At 42.8% G+C, this 23,154-nt stretch overlaps 1 protein-coding gene across 1 annotated transcript in view; it reads right to left on the bottom strand.

The window, feature by feature from the left end:
* LOC126263328 (cytochrome P450 4C1-like) overlaps positions 1 to 23,154 on the bottom strand; it is a 120,617-nt gene that overhangs the window by 92,990 nt on the left and 4,473 nt on the right. Inside the window, exon 2 of the mRNA XM_049960418.1 lies at positions 20,048 to 20,631. Within this exon, the coding sequence (XP_049816375.1) occupies positions 20,048 to 20,631 (584 nt within the window). The remainder of the gene's footprint in view (positions 1 to 20,047; positions 20,632 to 23,154) is intronic.

Below are 23,154 nucleotides of genomic sequence, written 5' to 3' on the forward strand. Positions count from 1 at the left end.
CACCTGTAAGACAAAAGTTCGTCTTTTGTCTCTGAGGCGCCGTAATCGTTGTGTAAAGTCGGTCGGGACGTGTATAGGCTGCATACGAAACTGATAGGCCTGTTGGTGGGTTGGCGCGTGTCTAGGGGCCTTTGCAGTTACTGTGAAAACTGAAGTTCTGCAGCCATTTCGCAGCACAGCCAGATTCGTACCGAGGCGGGCGTTACAGCTAAGCTACAATTACTCCGCTACCTGCACTCCTAAAAGTACAACACAGCACCGAAGGTTAACTTTCCATACAACCTTCGCATTTAATTTTCGACTGTTTACTTACAAAATATCGGTGCTTTTATTAGTTGTCGGCAGAGTACAAATGTAGGTATGTCTTGACCCAGAAGGTAGGTATAAATCTGGTACCGGATGAGCCGAAGAAATAAATAAATCAGGTATTGTATAAGAACTCGAGCTTAACCTACCAGCTACCTTCTCAGATTTTAACCAGAGCTCCATAAAGCTCCTAACATGTCATATGAACATATGAACTGCACACGATTTCAATAATTTTCAAATCTAATTTCATACCTCTGATAACTGGTAACATGTTCTCCCAGTTTCTAATTGAAATAAGGCAAAACATCTACGAGAGCGAAAGAAAATAGCACTCCTACCACTGATTTACTGACAGGTATTATCTTGTTCTTCTTCAGCCTCTAGATATCCATTCCAGACGTAGGCCTCTTCCAGACATTTCCATGTCCACCTTTGCTTGGCTGTCTGGATTCAGATTGTATGTCATCTCCCCATCTCGCCAGAGGACTTCCGACACTTCTCTTCGAGTCCTTCAGACGACCCTGCATCAGTATTTTGGTCTATTTGAATGTGAATCTAGCACTGTGTCCTCCTCAACGCTTCATCTCCGTACCCACCCAATAACGTCATAGCCCCCTCGTTCTTCTCCTTATCTCTTGGTCCTTGATCAAGTCTCTGAGACTCTATCCAAGCATTGCTCTTGCTATTGCCTTTGACAGATCATAGGCCGATTTGAAGTGTTTTTTCTGCCATTGTTTCGAGCCCGTGTATTGTTATTGGCAGGACGCATGTGTCATAAACACTCGTCTTTAAATTTATAGAGATAATTTTTTGCGGGTACTGTAACGAAGTTTCCAGAAAGCTATCCAGTGTACCCAAATCACTCGAGTGATCTCTGCTGTGTGGCTATTTTTCCTAGTTGGACTTTATGTCTCAAATAAATGCATTAATTTGCTGATTTCAGAGCATGCTTTTCGATGAAAATCGTAATAGTGACAGGGCTCACGACTTTGGTCTTTTGAAGGTTGATTTTGAGACATACAGTGTGAGGAGTGTCTGAGTTCTGGGACAGGTATCACTATCGACTTCTGTCCTTGTTTCTAATCGCTTCACGGAGATATCAACATCTGTAGTTTTATTCAAAAATTATAAAATTTTTTGTAGAGACTGTAAGATCACTAACAAGAGTGTCTCCCATCTGATGACTGACTATTCTTGCAATATGTTCAGTGTCTTCCATAGCTTGCTCTAGCTACAATACGAAACACACGTGCAATCAAGTATGATGTTGACCCCCATTGAGATCTCAGATGTCACCTTGGAAGATAATGTACGACTCCAGTACCATCTGTAAGCTCAGTTGCTAATGAACATTGCCGACTATACAGACTAGATCAGATGCATTTCCATAATATTTTACACATTACTAGTTGTGGACGGTTTCGTGCTCGCGCTATTCACGGAAGGCACCTAAAGTCTTAGAGTGTGCGCGGGTGAGACGAAGAGTGGGTGCACTGGCTTAATCCTACTGGAAGAGCATGCCTCGCTGACCTTCGAGAAACAGAAACTTAGTGAGCAGTAAGTACCATTTTTTGGTGTTCTATCAATAAAGACCACAGGTGTGGACTCATCATAGGCTATGCCTCCTTACTGCAAGGCTTTTGTATATCACTGCCTGGCAGACAACCATATTTATGTAGACATCGCACTCGCAAACAACGATCACTGATACCAAAGCAGAATTTGCCATTTGCTGAACAAGAATGTGCGCTATTATTTCGACTCATCTGCATATTTTGTTGCGCCTTTCGAGCCGACGGTACATTTTTGAAGTAGAAGAGGAAAATGATACCCTCGTTACAATATTTATGAAAACAGAAATTATTCTTGAGAGCACCGTGATCGTTTGGCCAACAAAAGAATTGTATTGTTCAATACAAATTTTCATTTCTACCGAAAGTTTATGCAAGTATGACCAGTTTGGTTGATCAGACACTCATCTTCAGATGGTCGCATATTGGCTTACAATATGAAAACTGTTACAAGATTACCTGATCAGTGGAATAACTGTCTAGTCGTATGAAGTTGTACTGTTCGTTAGTAGTCGTATACTGGTTTCAGTTACATTACCAAATCAACTTCCCATCTATCCTCTACAGCCGTACCTATTAACATGTAAGAAAACTAAGCATAACACTTGTTAAGGGTAAGGATTACAGATTTTACTTGACGCTTTATTTATTGGCACATTAACATTGTAGGGGACAGATCTGAAAATGATTTCGTGATAGAACCTACACAGGTCAGCAGAAACCCTGATGAACAATAAAATATGTAGATCAGATTGTTATTATTGTTACTGTCACTGTTAATCGTCTTACTTCTCGTCTTCCAAGTTTAGGCTACGAAAGGCATGTTCCTCCTTAGTGATCTTACCCTTTGTCTGTACACTGATTTTCTCTGCACAGATTTATCAGGAAATGCTTGCCTTGGGCTCCTGGTCAGCGACTTTAGCACAACATCTTCGCTTCAGTCTTTTCTGCTCTGCACAACTTCATCTGTTACCGATTTCAGGCCTAATTCTGCCGTCATATAGTTGCTCCTGATTTCACCGTCTCCACTACAGTGTTTAAAAGATCTGAGAAACGTCTGATGTTCCCAACTGCCTCAGATATTTCTTTCATGAATTGTAACATTTAGCTTTGTCTAACAAGATGGAAACTACCATTACTTCACGAAATTAAATTTTTCTGCCTTTCCACACTTTCCTTTCCAGGGTTCTTATGATTATATCACATATCCACTGAAAGTTACTTTTTTTACGGTGAAGTCTTCTGGGTGATCAACCGAGTCAAGGCGCCGTCCTGCGGCCAAGTTTCGACTAGTTTCCTCCTCTTCATCTTCAGATTAAGTGTCACGTTCATGTTGTGTTCGTATCTTTATAGCCGCTGGACTGCACCCTCATCCGGCTCGTCTGCTACGGCTGAATCAGTCGCGGGCCCCCAGAAGTGGTGTAGCAGATAGTGGTGGGGAGGAATCTTGGCGTGTTGGAGGACCCTGTCATCGCGTCTTGGTACTGTCTGTCTATTCCATACGCTGCCTTTACCACTTTCATATCAGAGCGCTGTTGACGTACTCTTGCGAACGCTACATTCCATTCGGAGCTCAGCTGGAATATCGCTATCCCCGTTGACAAGATATTCCAGAATGACATCACGCAAGGAATGCCACAGACACACTCCCCATACCATAACGCATGCAGGGAGTTTGCTTTCAGGTGTTTCACGCCTACACGCTAAGAGCCGTCAGTCCGATGGAGCATGAACTGTGATTCTTCGGAAAAGGCCATCTATAGCCAAACAGTCCACGTCCATTTGCGGTATTGGCGTGCAAATTCCAGCCTTTGTCGCCGATGAACTGCATTCAGCATGTGTACATGAACAAGGCGCTGCTTCTGAGGCCCATGCACAACGACGTTCGCTGAACATTTGTTGAGGAGACACTGTTGGTAGCCTTTCGATTCATCTGGGCGATCAGCTGCTCACCTGTTGCATGTCTCTTCGCCCGTTCAGTAATCCATGGCCTGTGATTCGCCACAGTTGCATCGTCGCCAATTTTGAATACGCCATTTTCCCATCCGCAGTATTCTTTAACCACGGTGGCATGCGAATTGACTACAAATTTAGCCGTTTTGGAAATGCTTCCACCGTTGGCCCAGATGCCAATGATATCATGCCGTTTTGGTCGTCAGACAAAACGCTCCGTTTCCGCATTAAGGCAACGACGGTACTGTTTTCCATGTCCCCCCCCCCCCCCCATCCCGAAACGCTCTATAACGCTCCACTTCTAGTCCTGCTACCTGACGTCTCTGAGTGTTTATTGGACGCTGATGTCGAACACAGGCTGTGGTCGCATTAATGTGTAGTTTTCACTTTAATGTGATTCAAAATAAGTGTGGTTAACACACTCAATATAATTTGAATTTGGAACATTTTTTTCGTTTATTTACCATCTGTTCTTTTATACTTCCTCCGATATTTTGAAAGTATAATTTAACATAACTTTACTGACACAAATTGCATTACTGCATATTCAGTTAGCTACATTCTAGACTACGTACGTGTCCTTATCAGCAAGCACTTAAAATAAATTTTAATGCTTTCAGTCACACAGCGATTTCTTTGAGGCCCATGCAGCTGAACGTTTTAAATCACTCATTAAAGGAGAGAAACGTTTTCCATTAAAATGTGAAAGACGTGTGACTAGGGCTTCCCGTCGGGTGGACCGTTCGCCTGGTGCAAGTCTGTCGATTTGACGCCACTTCGGCGACTTGCGCGTCGATGGGGATGAAATGATGATGAGTAGGACAACACAACACCCAGTCCCTGAGCGGAGAAAATCTCCAACCCTGCCGAGAATCGAACCCGGGCCCTTAGGATTAACATTCTGTCGCGCTCACCACGCAGCTACAGGGTCAGGATACGTTCTCCATTGCGTAGGTAAGAATCAACTATAGGGCCAAGACAGACACTGAGGGAAAGAAATAGGAAACTGTATTCATTACTACATTTTTCACATAACCCAGAAACAGTACTTCCTAACAGCGTATCGATCTGAGACAGTTGACCATTGCAATTTTTGATTGTTGATGAGGAGCTTATTCATTATATCAAAGATACTTAATCTTTACATTAGATTATTAATCATTTAAATAGTTTGGAGAGGGGGCTGGGTTGTTTGCGGGAGGAGACCAGACAGCGAGGTCATCGGTGTCATCGGATTGGGGAAGGATGGGGAAGGTAGTCGGCCGTGCCCTTTCAAAGGAAGCATCCCGGCATTTATCTGGAGCTATTTAGGGAAATCACGGAAAACCTAAATCAGGATGGCCGGACGCGGACTGAACCGTCGTCCTCCCGAATGCGAGCCGAGTGTGCTAGCGACTGTGCCACCTTGCTCAGTAAAATAGTTTCTTACTCAGTGTACAGTTATTAAATTTCACATATTTGATGAAATTTACACACGTAATGTTTACATTCAAAAGAAGTGTAATTAAGGCACTTCTAGCTGATGGCGTACTAGCGACACTCTAATCAGAATTTAGAACAAAAAATGGTTCTAAGCACTGTGGGACATCTCAGGTCATCAGTCCCCTAGACATAGAACTACTTAAACCTAACTAACCTAAGGACATCACACACATCCATACCCGAGGCAGGATTCGAACCTGCGACCGCAGCAGCAGCGCGGTTCCGGACTGAAGCGCCTAGAACCGCTCGGCCACAATTTAGGACACTTCCTTAATCATTCCAAATAGTATATAAAGTTACACCACGCATACTGTCACTCAGATAAGGAAACACGAACACAATAAAACTTACACTTTGATTAATTATTGTCTGAATTCTAAGGTCAAAATTTCCGTAAATGGTATCTTAATAGGTACATGGGTGCAGTAAATGGATACAGCAAATGAGGACACACGAATTACCACAGCCCTACTATAGCGACTACATAATAAGGGAAATGTAGATCTCTGAGATCACTCACATACGAACACATTTAGAAGCTCAGCAATGTTTACTCATTGATCTACTATTAATCAAATGACCAGAGAGCGATTAATAGTGCCAGACAGCTTGGGGAGGTGTCTCTGCAATCATTATGAAAAAGGGGAAGGAAACACGAAAATCAGCAACTGGAAAGACTTTTCCATGCAAACGGGTAGTCATTTTACGAACGATGACCTACCTTATAATGTGACTGAGCACACAGATCCACGCTGGTGGCATTTGATATGCGTACGTAGTAGGCTCAAGTTCCAGATTCTCATTATTTCCAATAAATAAAGGATCCTTTAATATTTTATAAGAGAATAACACATCCTGTCGTTCGACCACAAGAACAAAGGATGCCATTTCAAGCCCACACAAACATGCGAAATTGAGCGAGAAAGTGAAAATAAAAACGATCGCGAAACACTTGCGTGACCACGGCGACTGGAATAAATTAAATTAACCGTTAATTTAAACAGACCAGTACTTGCATTCATATACAAGTGGATGGTTGTTATAAGTGTCCTATACCTACGGAGCCCAGTGCAGAAGTGCTGGAAGGAGACCTTGTTTGGACCGTTCACACTATGACCAGTAGTGGGAGAGGAATGCCAGAGGTGTTACTGCGATGTTCTAGCCTGACGCTCGCTCCACCTGCGAAGTTGGGTTGGTAATACAAACTCACATCTCTGTAAACTCTGTCCCTACTGGAGGCATCTCCAAAATACTTTCACGTTCGCGCTCACTCACGCACACATTTTTACAAGGAAGAGCGGGAATAAAGCGGACCACGCAGAGACAACTAAATAAACGAAACCCCTTCTCCCCTTCCGAGAGGTTACGTGTAGCCGCGGTAGAGTGAAATGTCACGTGGACTAAACTCTACTGGCATGTTAAGGCGCCAGAGGCTCAACTGCATCAGTGTACACTTAAAGCAGATCCATTTAGAATAGAATATGCTCATTTCCATAAGATGCATTGCACTCCATTTGCAGTACGTCCCTTTAAAAACATGAAGATGAACTGAGGTGGCAAGGACGAGGGACATACGGTAGCCGAAACGCAGAACCGAAATGGAATGAAGTGGGCCAAGTGGGTGGTACCTGGGTGGAAACGGCTCCAGCAGCGAGGGCGCAGGGCCCCAAGGTTTTCCACAGGGGGCACTTGGCTGCGCGCGCTGCACCGCGCCGCCTTGGAACACATTCACCGAGCCGCCGACCTGCATTAGCTTCTCAGCGGCCTTTGAGGATGGCGACGTCATTTCCATTTGCAATTTTCCACAGATACCTTGTCCAGTTCTCATCCGTTACATTTCAAACATACAGTTGCTTGTAAATCGTTGCCGGCCGCGGTGGTCTCGCGGTTCTAGGCGCGCAGTCCGGAACCGTGCGACTGCTACGGTTGCAGGTTCGAATCCTGCCTCGGGCATGGATGTGTGTGGTGTCCTTAGGTTAGTTAGGTTTAAGTAGTTCTAAGTTCTAGGGGACTTATGACCACAGCAGTTGAGTCCCATAGTGCTCAGAGCCATTTGAACCATTTTTTTGTAAATCGTTATTTGTCGTCCACTTGATGTTTCTACAGTTAACTTGCATTTTTGCAGTAGTTTTTGACATTTTGTTATGCGTATAGTTCAGAAGTTATTGGATATGAAGTTTGGTTAGCTGTTTCAAGCTGCGCCCCATATGCTACCCTATCGTTTATTCGGCCTTACAGTTTCCATTTAGTAGATTTAGTTGCACGTTGGGATACAAGATGTCCCATATATCTTGACCACACTAAATACCTTTTTATTTACAATAAAAAATGTATCAAACAGATGATGTTTTGCTACCAGGAGGACATTAACCAGCGTTACTACTTCTCTTGTAACTTCGTTCGCTCCGAAGATACCAGCAGTAATACATCTTTTTTAAAAAGTACCTTTCACTTTTTGAATGGTAATCCAGTACCTTTCCTCAAGACCTGTTCTGAAAGTATTGCAATGTATCACTCACATAAAATGGCATTATTAAAAACGTAAGACACAACTGGTTTCGGCTCTCCTGTGCTAGCACGTAACTCGTCCGCTTGTTGGAGCTGACAGCAGACAAATAGAAAAACAAGAAAAATGCACACCTGTAATTCAGTCAACAACATTCACTTGAAGGTTTGTGTGAGCATAGTGTACAGCAGCGAAGCGAAAGTATAGATGCTACTAATATATGGAGAATATAAGTTAGCAGAACAGTAATTGCAGTAATGTTTTGTCATTTTCAAAATGGATACATATGTACTACAGTACTCCTAAGGATATGTTGTTTACACTAAAGGTAGTCCTTGATTACTCACACAAACCTTCAACTAAAGATGTTTGACTGCATGACCGAGGTGCAGTTTCTTTGTGTTCCCATTCGTTTATTGTCAAGGCCTACAGTAAAATTCTTTTAACACGGAAAAACAGAGGGCGATTCAAAATGAATATAGGAATAACTAACTGTTTAAAGCATAGCGATACGTCTGTCAGAAACACATAGAATATAAAAGGAAATTAAATATAAAGAAGTTAATTCTTTTTACATGCTTTATAGGTGTTCCATATTACTCCCCTTGGTCACACCGACAACATCGAAGCGATAACCCATTTCATGCCTTATGTTCTGAAGCATATGTGGAACCACCGACTTGAATGCTTTAGAAATGGGAATTTTGAATTCTGGGACTGTTTTCGTCATAGTAGGAACGTACATAAAATCTTCCACATAAAAATAAAAATAACAGTAAAAAACAACAAATCATTGGGTGTCAGGACCGGAGATCTAGGTGGGAAAAAGCAGAACACTGCGTCGTTATGTCAAATATGACCGTTCCAATGGCTCGGAAAACCTTTATTTAAAAGTGTGGTAACCGACATACCCATTCACTGCGCTTGCAGCACAATGATCGAAGCTTTTAATTAATATTCAGATTATCTGTAATTCTTATCGATGCTCGCTATGCATTAAATATTTACGGCCGTTTGTAAGGTCGGGTGGTATCGGACAGCGGAATGTTACGAGCAAGAGCTGTTTGTAAACGCCTCCGCCACTGAGGCACGTGTTGCGCCAAGGTAGTCTGAACTACCACAGTCTGACGTAGCAGTCGCGACACTGCGTCTCTTTTTTTTACCCACAACGATAGCAGCGCCCGAAGCGACACTTCTGAATACAATATCGGATGAGTGCGGGTACTAACGTCAATAATAATTTGCAACGCAGTTTCAAAAATGGTTCAAATGGCTCTGAGCACTATGGGACTTAACTGCTGAGGTCATAAGTCCCCTAGAACTTAGAACTACTTAAACCTAACTAACCTAAGGACATCACACACATCCATGCCCGAGGCAGGATTCGAACCCGCGACCGTAGCGGTCGCGCGGTTCCGAACTGTAGCGCCTAGAACCGCTTGGCCACTCCGGCCGGCGCAACGCAGTTTCTACGATAGGGAGTGTATGTAGTGACATAACAATCGACGATAACTAAAATATGACACCACATTTGTTGTTATTTGGTTTCTTAGGAACTGTGGCAGTTACACTACTGGCCATTAAAATTGCTACACCAAGAAGAAATGCAGATGATAAACGGGTATTCATTGGACTAATATATTATACTAGAACTGAAATGTGATTACATATTCACGCAATTTGGGTGCATAGATCCTGAGAAATCAGTACCCAAAACAACCAACCGTGGTCGTAATAACGGCCTTGATTCGCCTGGGCATTGAGCCAAACAGAGCTTGGATGGCGTGTACAGGTACAGCTGCCCATGCAGCTTCAACAAGATACCACAGTTCATCAAGAGTAGTGACTGGCGTATTGTGACGAGCCAGGTGCTCGGACACCATTGACCAGACATTTTCAATTGGTGAGAGATCTGGAGAATGTGTTGACCAGGGCAGCAGTCAAACATTTTCTGTATCCAGAAAGGCCCGTACAGGACCTGCAACATGCGGTCGTGCATTATCCAGCTGAAATGTAGGGTAGAGCCACGGGTCGTAACACATTTGAAATGTAACGTCACTGTTCAAGGTGCCATCAATGCGAACAAGAGGTGACCGAGACGTGTAACCAACGGCACCCCATACCATTACGCCGGGTGATACGCCAGTATGGTGATGACGAATTCACGCCTCCAATGTGCGTTCACCGAGATGTCGCCAAACACGGATGCGACCATCATGATGCTGTAAACAGAACCTGGATTCATCCGAAAAAATGACGTTCTGCCATTCGTGCACCCATATTCGTCGTTGAGTACACCATCGCAGGCGCTCCTGTCTGTGATGCAGCGTCAAGGGTAACCGCAGCCATGGTCTCCGAGCTGATAGTCCATGCTGCTGCAAACGTCGTCAAACTGTTCGTGAAGATGGTTGTTGTCTTGCAAACGTCCCCTTCTGTTGACTCAGGGATCGAGACGTGGCTGCCCAATCCGTTACAGTCATGCGGATAAGAAGCCTGTCATCTCGACTGCTAGTGATACGAGACCGTTGGGATCCAGCACGGCGTTCCATATTACTCTCCTGAACCCATCGATTCCATATTCTGCTAACAGTCATTGGAACTCGACCAAGGTGAGCAGCAATATCCCGATACGATAAACCGCAATCGCTATAGACTACAATGCGACCTTTATCAAAGTGATGGTACGCATTTCTCCTCCTTACACGAGGCATCACAACAACGTTCCACCAGGCAACGCCGGTCATCTGTTGTTTGTGTATGAGAAATCTGTTGGAAACTTTCGTCATGTGAGCACGCTGTAGGTGTCGCCATCGGCGCCAGCCTTGTGTGAATGCTCTGAAAAGCTAATCATTTGCATATCACAGCACCTTCTTCCGGTCGGTTAAATTTCGCGTCTGTAGCACGTCATCTTCGTGGTGTTAAAATTTTAATGGCCAGTAGTGTACGAAACGGTACATTACAGGTCAGTTCATTTACGAATCTCTTGAAATTTACAGACATTTACTGAATAATAACGGTTTCTTTTAATAACAACAAGTTGCAGATAAGCACCAGAAGACAGGACCTTCTGCAGAAAGACGTCGTATATCTACCCAACGAAGCGAAGTTTTGTTCGCTCAAGTTTCAGTCAAATCAGTGAATGTCGAACATATGAAATGTAATACCTACGTTATTTAACGTGCCAAATAGGACACCACAGCTCCATCCTAAGGGAAGACAACGCAGATGTCATAATCATCAAAAGCAATAAAATTGTTTCCCAATGCATGAGAAACCAATTGCACAAGTGTTGCTAAATCTGAGCTAAAAACATATTCATCTACTTCTAGATCTACATAGATACTCCGCAAGACACAGTACGGTGCGCATCGGTGGGTACCCTGTACCACTTGTTATTTCGTTTCCTGTTCCAGTTGCAAATAGAGCGAGAGAAAAACGATTGTCTGTGTGCTTTTGTATGAGCCCTAATTTATCCTATCTTATCTTCGTGGTCCTTACGCGCAATGTATGTTGCCGGCAATAGAATCGTTCAACAGTCAGCTTTGCCGGCCTCGGTGGTCGAGCGGTTCTAGGCGCTTCAGTCTGGAACTGCGCGACTGCTACGGTCGCACGTTCGAATCCTGCCTCAGGCATGGATGTGTCTGATGTCCTTAGGTTAGTTAGGTTTAAGTAGTTCTAAGTCTAGGGGACTGATGACCTCAGAAGTTAAGTCCCATAGCGCTCAGAGCCATTTGAACCATTTTGAACAGTCAGCTTCAAATCCCGATTCTCTAAATTTTCTCCATAGTGTTTCTTGAAAAGAACGTCGCCTTCCCTCGACGGATTCCCATTTTAGCTCCCGAAGCATCTCCGTAACACCTACGTGTGGTTCGAACCTGCCGGCAACAAACCTAGCAGCCTGCCTCTGAATTGCTTCGATGTCTTCCTTCAATCCGACCTGGTACGGATCCCAAACACTAGAGGAGTACTCAAGAACAGTTCACACCAGCGTCCTATATGCGGTCTCCTTTACAGGTGAACCACTCTTTTCTAAACTTCTCCCAATAAACTACAAGAATCTTCAAAACATTCTCTTTTGAAGTACAAGTAATTATATTTACAAAATTATTAGTGTATTAGAAAGTCGAGTGAAGTATAAGAATGGGCGAATCATTAGACTACGTACGAAACGTTTTAAGTGTCAAAGAAATTGCCTTGATAATAAAACAGACGTCAAGAGAGAAAATACGCTTCTCATGCAAGAAAGGTCTGTTTACATTCTCTCATTTGCAGCAGAATAAGCTCTAAATATTCTCATATTTGCAAGTATTTCTTCATGAATAAATTGTAGCTTATGATATTGAATCAGTGCGTTTCAGCTGTCTTTAAATGTATTTCACGATAATTTTTTGTCTCTTGGTAATTTACTAACGCATGGAACGCAAAAACATGACGATTTCGTTATTCAATTATAAAATAACTAAAAACGGAACATTGTCCTTCCGATGCATGTGAGTGTCTGCTTTCTCATCTCTTGGAGCCCTAGTGCCGCTCCAGCCGTCAAACGGTGACAAATTTTACACCAGAGAGTGCCGTGACTGCATGTATTTGATTGTGGATCTGCGGTGGAACAAGACCATAACGTCATTTTGAATCAGAACGTAAATGCCTTCCTGAGTGGTAAGAAGTTATGTTCTAGTTTTCTGTATATCAACTTAAGAGTGTTGTATTTTGATTGCAAGTAAGCACTATTATTCTTTTATTGTCTCTATAGACACAACTCCTATTACTATGTAAATTGGAGTTTGTGACAATCTTCAACCGAATTATTAACAATGGGAATGGTAAAATATCAAAGCGGTACGTTCAAGTTGTGCCGGACAAAGCAATGTCGCACTGTACCGGACAAAACAGATAGCAAAAAAACCTAATCCTTCTTTTCATTAACAGACAAAGAGAGAGAAGTCAGAACATAAATGGGATGAAAATACTGCGAAGGAAATCGTAGAAGAAACCAGACATTGGAATGTCAATCAGAAAAGCGAATGGGAAATATTACACGAGAGAATTAAAGCTTTACAGGAAAAGAAAGAGGTGACCGTCAAACCTGTTGTAGGAAATAAGTATTTTTCCGAGAACATTCAGTGATGGACAGAGAACAGTATCGTACGACCATGACAGAAATTTACATAGCCAGTTCATGCCTTTGAGTAATCACGAGTTCTGAAATCTAATATACAAATATGCGGAACAACTAAAAATAAACACAAAAAAATGAAAGCAGATAGAGACTTTTAGTTTACAAAGTCCAGGATAACAGACTCGATGCGCTGCAATGAGCACCACGTTTCAGGAAGGAGCAAGTCGACAGATTCTTTGACAAATTAGGTGACTTGAAGAACAAGTTCAGATTTATAACCATTTACGATCCAGTTCAAACTTTTTTACACGTTACAGTATCAGCTCCAATAAAACCCTATGAAAATGTAAACGACAAAAATGCAAAGTGCGGAAAAAATATTAAAAAAACAACGAACATATTCTTATGACATTGGTTTTATAATTCTATTAAATAGACTATTATAGGATTGTTTAGTATGAAGAATGTTCGAGTAAAGCCTGAAGAAAATCTGTAACTTCGGAAAGGTTACGTGACTCACACTATCCGGCCTTTCTCTATTAATTTTGAATTGCCCTGTTACGATCCCCTGTGTTTCGCATCGATATTTTCTCACAGTACTTGGCGTGGTCCAGTAGAGCTAGTGTTCGTAGATCCAGTTGATGGAAAATCCGAACTTAGGCAATGGTGATTAAAAGTCGGCAGGACATAGACCTAAAGGTCTGAACATAAAAAACAGATAAATTTTCAACCATTACGTAAGAATTTCTTGTTACTACTAAGTTGTGAACAAAGTTGGCAAACCGGTGCATCTTCACTAACTAGCAAAATATAGGCACTCCTTAGTTTCCATTTCGGGAAATTGTTAGTGTAACACACTCAAATATCTTGAAACTATATTAATCTTTCAGTGTACAACATCGCGAATTTAGAAAGCTTTTTAGCCCATGACAACTGTGTTTACACGTGTTAGCCGAGTGTGAATGTCTTGTGCCTTGTAATTGCTCACAGAAGAAGATGAAACTCGTCAATGTCACGGCTCAACGGCGAATATTGATCAGAATTCTTGCTATTTCCAAGTCTGTGAAAACATAATACATTACAAAAAAAGGCAAGAGCAGCAACGCCAAGACCTTTTACCGTTCTAATTTTTAATATAGCAAGGAAATTCATTGTTATGTGCGTCTTCGCACACATCAGCAATACATCCGACTAAAACAACCATGCGAATCAGCTGTCGCCGAGCACTGCCTCGAATATAATCATGAAATGAAATACGATGAGATCAGTGTATCATGGTGCAACCTCCAAGTTTCTGAGGCACCATAATTAAGATATCTATCGAAATAAATATTTCCGAAAACCTTATAAACAGGGATGAAGGTTTCACTTTAAATAACGCTTGGGGTCCGGTGCTATATCGCCGACCATCACATCCATCAGGTCAGGATAACCCTGAGGGAATTTACGTTTCACGGAGTACGAGTGCGTACTTTATAAAACAAAAGAACATCAAAGGGCACAGTGCCCGTCAGGGATCGAACAGCGGTGTGAGACCAACAATGGCTCACAGTCTGATTGCACCTGTCTCTCGCGTTTTGTTCCTCACAACAAACGAAAGCAAGAAACGAACAAGTGGGAGGGCGGTAATGCGGTCCCCGCTATGGAATAAAAGTCCTAAGAGAAGTCGAAACGTTTCAGTAAACAAGAGGAGGGACAAGTTGAAATACAGTCGTAGCAGTTGTATTAGTAATACAACACCGGATCATACGCGTGTGAGTGCTTTCGAAACGTAGAGCTCGGGCGTGCGCTGACGAATACCTTTATTTCATTGGCTGATCGCGACCTCGTGGTGCGCTGCGTACTTTCCTGGTTACTGCCATCGACGCGTTCGGATTTCCCGCTTCGGAACTTTCATGTTGTAGACCGTTTCTTAAGTCAATACGCATTCTATTTAGAATTGTTAGCTATTTACAGAAGCCGAGGCATAATACAGAGGAAAGTGTGTTACACCATAGAACATTTCAGACTTTCTCCTCTGGCCAGCCCAGTAATAGAAGCTTAATATATTTTAATTACATTTTTAGCTGATAGGATTCGCCTTTTGTTTACTACACTCTTTTTTCCCAACTTAGAGAAATTTCTCGCGAAAATAAGTTTTTGCAAATGTAAGAAAATGCTTCATATTACTACATAGTCACGTACCTAGAAAGTAATATTTTACTGAAATTTAAGTGCTGCAACGGAGAAAATCTTGCCAGTACTGTATGTAATAACGTACCTGTTACCTTCAATAAAATCTTCCCAGTTTCTAAGCCGTGCCTTTTGGAATAAAATATTCGTCCTTTCGACAGCTGTCTCCGCCATCGCAATCAGGAGTTGAAATCACTGATTTCAACTCCTGGTGACGATGGTGGAGACAACTGTCGAAAGCTCGCGTGTTTTATTCGAAATGATGTGGCTTGTAAATAGAGAAGATTCTACTGAAGGATCCCACTGCGAAAGACACCGAGGACACATATCTATTACATTATTACCGGTACGTCACCACAAACCAACAGCAGTAAATGTAATAGAATTAGCAGAAGTATTATCAAAAACCAGTTAAAAGTCAAATACATTTTGAAGTAGAAGCTACTGACACCAACAAAAATTTCTACTTTCGAAGTAACGTTGGTAAGGCGTTAAAGAACTTCCCTTTATTTGTAAATATCGCTTGTTCCGTGGTAAAAGACTTTCTTTCGTTTCAAGGTGCAAGATAGCTCAAGAACGATGGCGTGTGGCTTAACCGTCGTCATGTTACGTATCTACTTTTAAACATATAGACAATTTTACTTACCTTAACACTCTGTAACTTAAGAAATAACAATATCTTCTGAAAAGGATTAAATTATTGTTCAGCACTAAAATGTGTAGAACTCTAAATATTTACAAATGATGCATGAAACACAACTTCATGTCTCACAACAACGAAAACAGTACAAAATTCAGAAAATTGCTTATGGCAGTCACTAGTGTGGATTGACTTATGTGACTCTAAACTCAGTCACCAAACTGAAACGCCAACCAGGAATGGGAATGGAAAATGTTCAAAGTGCCAAATCTATTTTTTTCAAGAGAATGAAAAAAAATGTATTGCCGTTTGTGCATAACTGATTTGTATACATAAAATTAAGAGGCTATCATGATAGCACAGAATGGAGGTGCTCATTGCATCAACGGAAAAAAATAATGAAACGAATTAGAAAACAAATAGTTTATTCAGAATGTGCTACTGACTGGTTCTAGCTGCCAATAAGAAAGATTCTACTTGTTGATTGTTGCAAACGACAAAACAGTAACGAACCGCTGTCAATAATGCCATTTTATTTACACAAAAAGCGCCGTGACCTGTTGCTAACTGACAGGATAGTCTTCAGATGGCTGTTAACGTTTATTTTACGTTTGGTGTTATTTACATTAGTTGTTGGCTGTTTTTTTTCAACAAGCATTGTGAACAACAAGAAATATAATTTTTCTTTGCTAAATGCTATTAATACTGAGGCACCATTATTTGTGATAGTACTTGGTGATCATAACTGAAGTGTTGCTACTGACAGCCGTCCAGTGTGGGCTGTAATTATTGCATGCCAGCGAAACTTAGTAAATAATGTAATGCGTTAATATGGAACCGATTTAATCCGGAAAAAAATTAGTTCCAATTTTGGCCACCAGGTGCAAATCCGGCGCTGTGAATGCAAGAAAGACATAGAGAAATGTTTTCGTAAGTAATGGATAAGAAACGGGATGTGGGCAGAAAATGTCAAACAAGTGAGTGATGTTGATTGTACTGTTAACTGCTACTTGCACAGTTTGTTGAGTATGAGCATCAGAGATCGACAAGATTATGTCCAGTGTCACATTTGCACCTGGTAGCCAAAATTAGAACTAATTTTTTCCAGCCTAAATCGGTTCCATATTTTCGCTTTAGTCTATCAACCAAGTTTCTCTGCCATACGATAATTACAGTCCACACAGGACCTCTAGTGAGTAGCTTCACTTTTAATTATAACCACCCAGAACAAGTACAGAAATACAGCATTAGGCATTTAACTAGTAGAGCTCTAGCTACCAAAGGAGAGACGTCATTTCTTTTAATCCTCACAATAAAAGAGGGAAGGGGGGGGGGGTTACTCTATCCCACCTTTTGAAAATATTGTAATGTAATTAGTTACTTTATATTATGAATTTTTGAATTTTGGAATAAAATATTTATTTTTTGTAGTCCATTCTCCTACCACACTTCATATACGTTTCAAACGTTTTCGGTTAAACTAAACCCAAAAATTTAACTTTCAGCTGCAGATGTAACTTTCCCAGTGAATTGTCTGAATGTCTTCAATGCTTCCAGGTTTCTTAAAAGCTATGTTGAGAGTAAAAATCGATAACAATTAACGACATCCAAGTTTTTAAAATTTTCTCTTGTGTTCATCAAGTTGGCCAACGGTCTTGCTGCAGTGGTAACACCGGTTCCTGTCAGATCACTGAAGTTAAGCGCGGTCGGGCTGGGCTAGCACTTGGTTGGGTGACCATCCGGTCTGCCGAGCGCTGTTGGCAAGCGGGGTGCACTCAGCCCTTGTGAGGCAAACTGAGGGGCTACTTGATTGAGAAGTAGCGGCTCAGGTCTCGGAAACTGATATCCGGCCGGGAGAGAGGTGTGCTGACCAAATGCCCCTCCATATCCGCATCCAGTGACGCCTATGAACTGAGGACGACACGGCAGCAGGTCAGTACCGATGGGCCTTCATGGTCTGTTGGGAAGAGTTTAGTTTTTTTTTAGGTCATAAAGTTGGCAGTACATGTTACTGAAAGTATGTTGATGTTACTAAGGGTATGCTAAAAGGTATTTTCGGTTTCTGGATCCTACTTAACATATCTGTAACCATTTAAAACAGTGCTATTACTGAAATTCAACAACAACTGAAGAATTTCATTTTTTAATTATTTTTAGGATAGCCATAATGTACAGCCGTTTGACAACGCACGTTAAGGTTAATGCCTTGGTATTGCTAGCATTAAATTTTCGGAACTCCAGAGGGGGAAAGGATAGCTTGGGACAAAGACCATGCCCCATCTACTAACACACGTTTGTAAGAGATTCTCTGCGTTTTGGCTCCAGAATCAACTCTAGAAATACGGAGAACACAACAGCACTGAAAACGCGTTCTGTAAAAAAATGGCACTTAGAACGTTTTCCAGTCCTGATATTCATGCATTCGTAGGTAGACTATCCTCTTGGTACGATACTATCCCTATGCAGGTCAGGTCACGACACCCGTAAAAATCGGGATACCCCGCGACATCTAGCAACACAAGAGAACACAGCAAGTGCCATAACGCGATTTCCTAGAAACTTTGCTGAGTGGAATAGGAGTCAAAATAAGAAAACATGTGTCATGTCTTATCCGTAGATACTCGACAGTTTCTGAGAAGACTACGGTCAAAGACGGCGACAGAATTTAGATGCCTTTTAGCGGGCGATACTGTCATCCAAAATAGTGGCACAGTGGCTATCGTCGCGCTCTCCACTTTTGTTTCTCATCCTCGAAACATGATTCTTGTCTTTATTTATTTTTCTGTTTACTTTTCCACTTACCTATTATGTCCGTTGAGGGTTACTACACGAATGCTTCTTATCAAGTTAGGGAATATCAGGATATCATGTTAACTATAAAATTACGACTGGGTTTCCCAGTAAGTAACATAAATTTCTTATATACTGTATGTATGTGTATGGCAGTTTAATGGGTTACAATCTTTTTAAATTCTCATATTGCATTTTTATATCAACTTTTACATTCGCTCTTAAATCATATTATCACGTCCATTCTTTAGGAAGAAAAAATTGGCTCTGAGCACTACGCGACTTAACTTCTGAGGTCATCAGTCCCCTAGAACTTAGAACTAATTAAACCTAACTAACCTAAGGACATCACACACATCCATGCCCGAGGCAGGATTCGAACCTGCGACCGTAGCGGTCGCTCGGTTCCAGACTGTAGCGCCTAGAAACGCACGGCCACTCCGGCCGGGCTTCAGGAAGATTTGGTGCATTCCCTTCGATGATATCTATCGTAGAAACTTCCCAAACAGGAATTCCAAACACAACGAGTATCGCGCGAAGGCAGTTTTGCCGTAGTGAAATTTTGGCGTACGAATCTCCCTCTGGAAAGAAACGTCGTTAACATTGCTGAAGCCGGAGTGGCCGAGCGGTTCTAGGTGATAAAGTCTGAAACCGCGCGAATCCTGCCTCGGGCGTGGATGTGTGTTAAATGCTTAGCTTAGTTAGGTTTCAGTAGTTCTTACTTCTAGTGTACTGATGACCTCAGCAGTTAAGTCCCATAGTGCTCAGAGCCATTTTTGAACCAACATTGCTGAAGATTTCAGGCGTTGGCAATGATTTCGCGGCGGACCACGAGTAATGGATCGTTTTACCGAAAACGGACGCTTGCAGCTGATTGTGAATGAAGATACACTGCAAGAATTTCACAGAAAACAATTTGAATTTTCTCATTCATTACATTTTTTAATCCGTTCACCAGACATAAAATTAGTGGATGAATAAGGACAACGTTGTTTCTATATGCACTGGGGAACGTTCGTGTGGTAATCTCCTGCGCCGGCCGGAGTGTCCGTGCGGTTCTAGGCGCTGCAATCTGGAGCCGAGCGACCGCTACGGTCGCAGGTTCGAATCCTGCCTCGGGCATGGATGTGTGTGATGTGCTTAGGTTAGTTAGGTTTAATTATTTCTAAGTTCAAGGCGACTGATGACCTCAGAAGTTAAGTCGCATAGTGCTCAGAGCCATTTGAACCATTTGAGTAATCTCCTGCGGACATGGTTAGACAAAGAAAAACATTGATGAAAGTAATAACCGGGTTTCGAACATGGGGCGCAAAAGTGTGTACTGTTTACTGGCTAAAAGGGACATAAACTACTTCGAACACTTTGACCGTCGTTTTCTCAGAATTGATCGAGAAACTACGGACAAGCCTAGACACGTGTTCGCTTATTTTGACCCCTCTTCCACTGAGAGAAGTTTGTGGGATATACTTGCAAGTAGCGGGTAGTAAGAGACGGTTAGGTCGTACCTGCACGGGGTGCCGTGCTTGTGGTAGAGGCGCTGCAGTGCGGTTATGGGCGCTCCCTGGAGGCTGATGGTGTCGCCGCAGATGGGCAGGGTGTCGGTGGGCCCGGGCAGCGCCTTGGCCAGCCGGCGCAGGCGCAGCCAGCGCGAGAGCGCCGACGCGCGCGCCGCCGCCGACAGCGCCAAGAGCAGCGCGAGCAGCAGCGCCAGGGCGCTCGCCACGTCGGATGCCTGCAGCGTCCAGTGCGCCATCCCGCCGTTCACTGGCGGGCGCGGTGGCGGCAGAGCAGGGGCGCGCGCCGCCCCGGCCGCCCAGTCCCCGGCGAGGCGCACGTGACCGAGCGGCCGAGGCCTGCACGCCCCGCACTCTCTCACGTCGAAGGCAGTCACGTTTTCCTGTGCCGCGCTGCATCTCCTGTCCTTCGTTCCCGACCCGTCTGCAGAGCATTTCTCCGCAGCTGATCTCGTCCTTTTTTTCCCTCGCAGTTCCGTTCTGTTGCGTGTCCACATCGAATCTGACATTTCTGCACCGAGCACTTCCCGTACTGTGGAGCCTAAGTGTCTGTTTCCACTTGCCGTCTTCGTCACCTGCACAGGGAGCAGAAAACGTGAAACATTACACACGAGCATTGCAAACGGAACCCCGTTATATAACTCGCTTCTTTCCTCTGTTTCTCGTAACCGCAAGGATGAAATATCTACCTTTTCCTTCATCTATATTTCCGATAACGTCCTCGTATGATGTAGCGGGTACCTTAAGAGACATTAAGACGTGCTATCTGATGTCAGTGCTCCGGATTTACGATAGATAGAATTGTACGCTGTAGAAATTCTTCCAGTCCATATGTGGCATAACAGCAAACCAATGCTTAACAGTATAGGTTTTCTTTATTTTTCAATGACGTGTTTCGCCTTATTTAGGCATCTTCAGGTTATCTTTTCTAGATGGACGCAAGAGGAACCAAGATCTGCGTAACGCGTTCCCGTTCACAGGAGCGAGTAACAGTAAGATGAGGGCTCTGGTAGTAAACATAATGCGCCACAGCGTCGTGTGCCAGTACTAAAGATGAACGAGAACGCGTTATGCAGTGCCGGCCGCGGTGGTCTCGCGGTTCTAGGCGCGCAGTCCGGAACCGTGCGACTGCTACGGTCGCAGGTTCGAATCCTGCCTCGGGCATGGATGTGTGTGATGTCCTTAGGTTAGTTAGGTTTAAGTAGTTCTAAGTTCTAGGGGACTAATGACCACAGCAGTTGAGTCCCATAGTGCTCAGAGCCATTTTGCGTTATGCAGATCATGGTATCACTCGCGTCCACCTGAAAAGGTAAGGCCGTGACATAAGGCTTCGGCAATATCTTTGCATTTCTGAGTGTCCGATCACTGGTGAATTTTTATCTGTTTTTACTATATTATATTTCTATCTTTTACTGAGTTTAACGAAGGCGATGTTGGCCCGATATATCCGACGATGCCCTTTGGCTACACTTAGAGGATTCTTCTAAGAAATACCAAATGAAGCTATTTGCTCTTTCAGTATTTGATCTATTTATACATGCCTTTAGGTTATGCAAGTCAGCACAACACGACCGCGATTGTTAAATAGATGTATTTGTTCTCTGTTTTCTATGTAGATAACCTGAAGATGCCTAAATAAGGCGAAACGCGTCGTTGAAAATAAAATACCTAAAACTGCAACCAAGACTGTTTTTAACCAATACTGTACGGTGTACTTCCAGCATGCGGGAATAACTTTGGGTCAGCAACATCCAATAGTCCACAGTTGCAAATTTCACTTTTTAATTCACTTGATGACTACTTTCGGGCCGGGACCCAGTTTCAAATCATCGTAACGTAGTCAAAAATGGTATTTCCGAAAGTGCAAAAACCATGTCAAAACTGTGCAAACGAACATTACAGCGCATGCAGATTGTACCATTTTTGACCATGTTACGATGATTTGAAAATGGGTCCCGGTCCGGAAGTAGTCATCGAGTGAATACAAAAAGGGAACTTTGCAAATCTGGACTATATTGGAATCCTCTAAGTGTAGCCAAAGGGCGTCGTCGAATATATCCGGCCAACATCGCCTTCGTTAAACACAGTAAAAACTAGAAATTTAAAATAGTAAAATCAGATAAAAATTCACCAGTGATCGGATACTCAGAAATGCAGTCATATTGCCGAAGCCTTATCATAAGGCCTTACCTTTTCAAGTGGACCCGAGTGACACCAAGATCTACATAACGCGTTCCCGTTCACAGGAGCGAGCAACAGAATAAAATGGCAGCTCAGGTAGTAAGCATAATGCAAATCTGGACTAGTTTTTTGTTGTACTGAGTTCGGATATACACTGATAAAAAAAAGGTAACGTCGTGGAGAAGATGATCATCTTATTGACAAGTGAGGTGACAGGTAGTCACAGTAAACGGAGCTCAAACTGTAGCATCAATACACAATGCACGCCCGTCTGGAGGTAACGCAAGACCGTTTTCTCGCATTCGAGCGATCATAAAGGTTGGAGATTCGACGTGATGGACTGAAGACATACGTTATGTACATAACTGTCACAGGTCGTTACGATTGTAACATGTAAGCTCAGTTCAGCTGTACAACTCAATGTATCTGACTATGGTTTATCCTGACACACGCAATATAAAAGTCATTCATTCAGTAGCTGACGATGTTTTACTAAGTGACCTATTCAGCATTTGTGCAGTACTGTTCCACTTATACAGGTTCGCATACTCCCGTTACGAACTTCTAGGACTTCCAGAGGCGAGTGACTACAAATTATTATGATTAGAAATCCGTACCCGGAAGCGTACCCTGTCCGTTTTACGACGGTTTCAGTTCAGATGTATAACGCGTCCACGTCTGGTGAAGGAAAGAGATATGTCTCACAGTTACTTGTCCTTGTGTGTAACAGGGTAGACGGGATGACGTGTACTACTACTTACGGGGTCGTGTTCAAGGTTTAATTTACGAGACTCCTGTAGAGTCAAAGGGAGCTGGCACGAGTTCTGGTCGCTGCACTAGAAATTCAAGACACACCAGGTGGTACGGACAGCGCGTACCAGGAAACGCTTCATAGCTACAATGTCTGGCAACAATGT

This window comes from Schistocerca nitens, chromosome 6 (genome assembly GCF_023898315.1).
Source record: "Schistocerca nitens isolate TAMUIC-IGC-003100 chromosome 6, iqSchNite1.1, whole genome shotgun sequence".
Classification (NCBI taxonomy): domain Eukaryota; kingdom Metazoa; phylum Arthropoda; class Insecta; order Orthoptera; family Acrididae; genus Schistocerca; species Schistocerca nitens.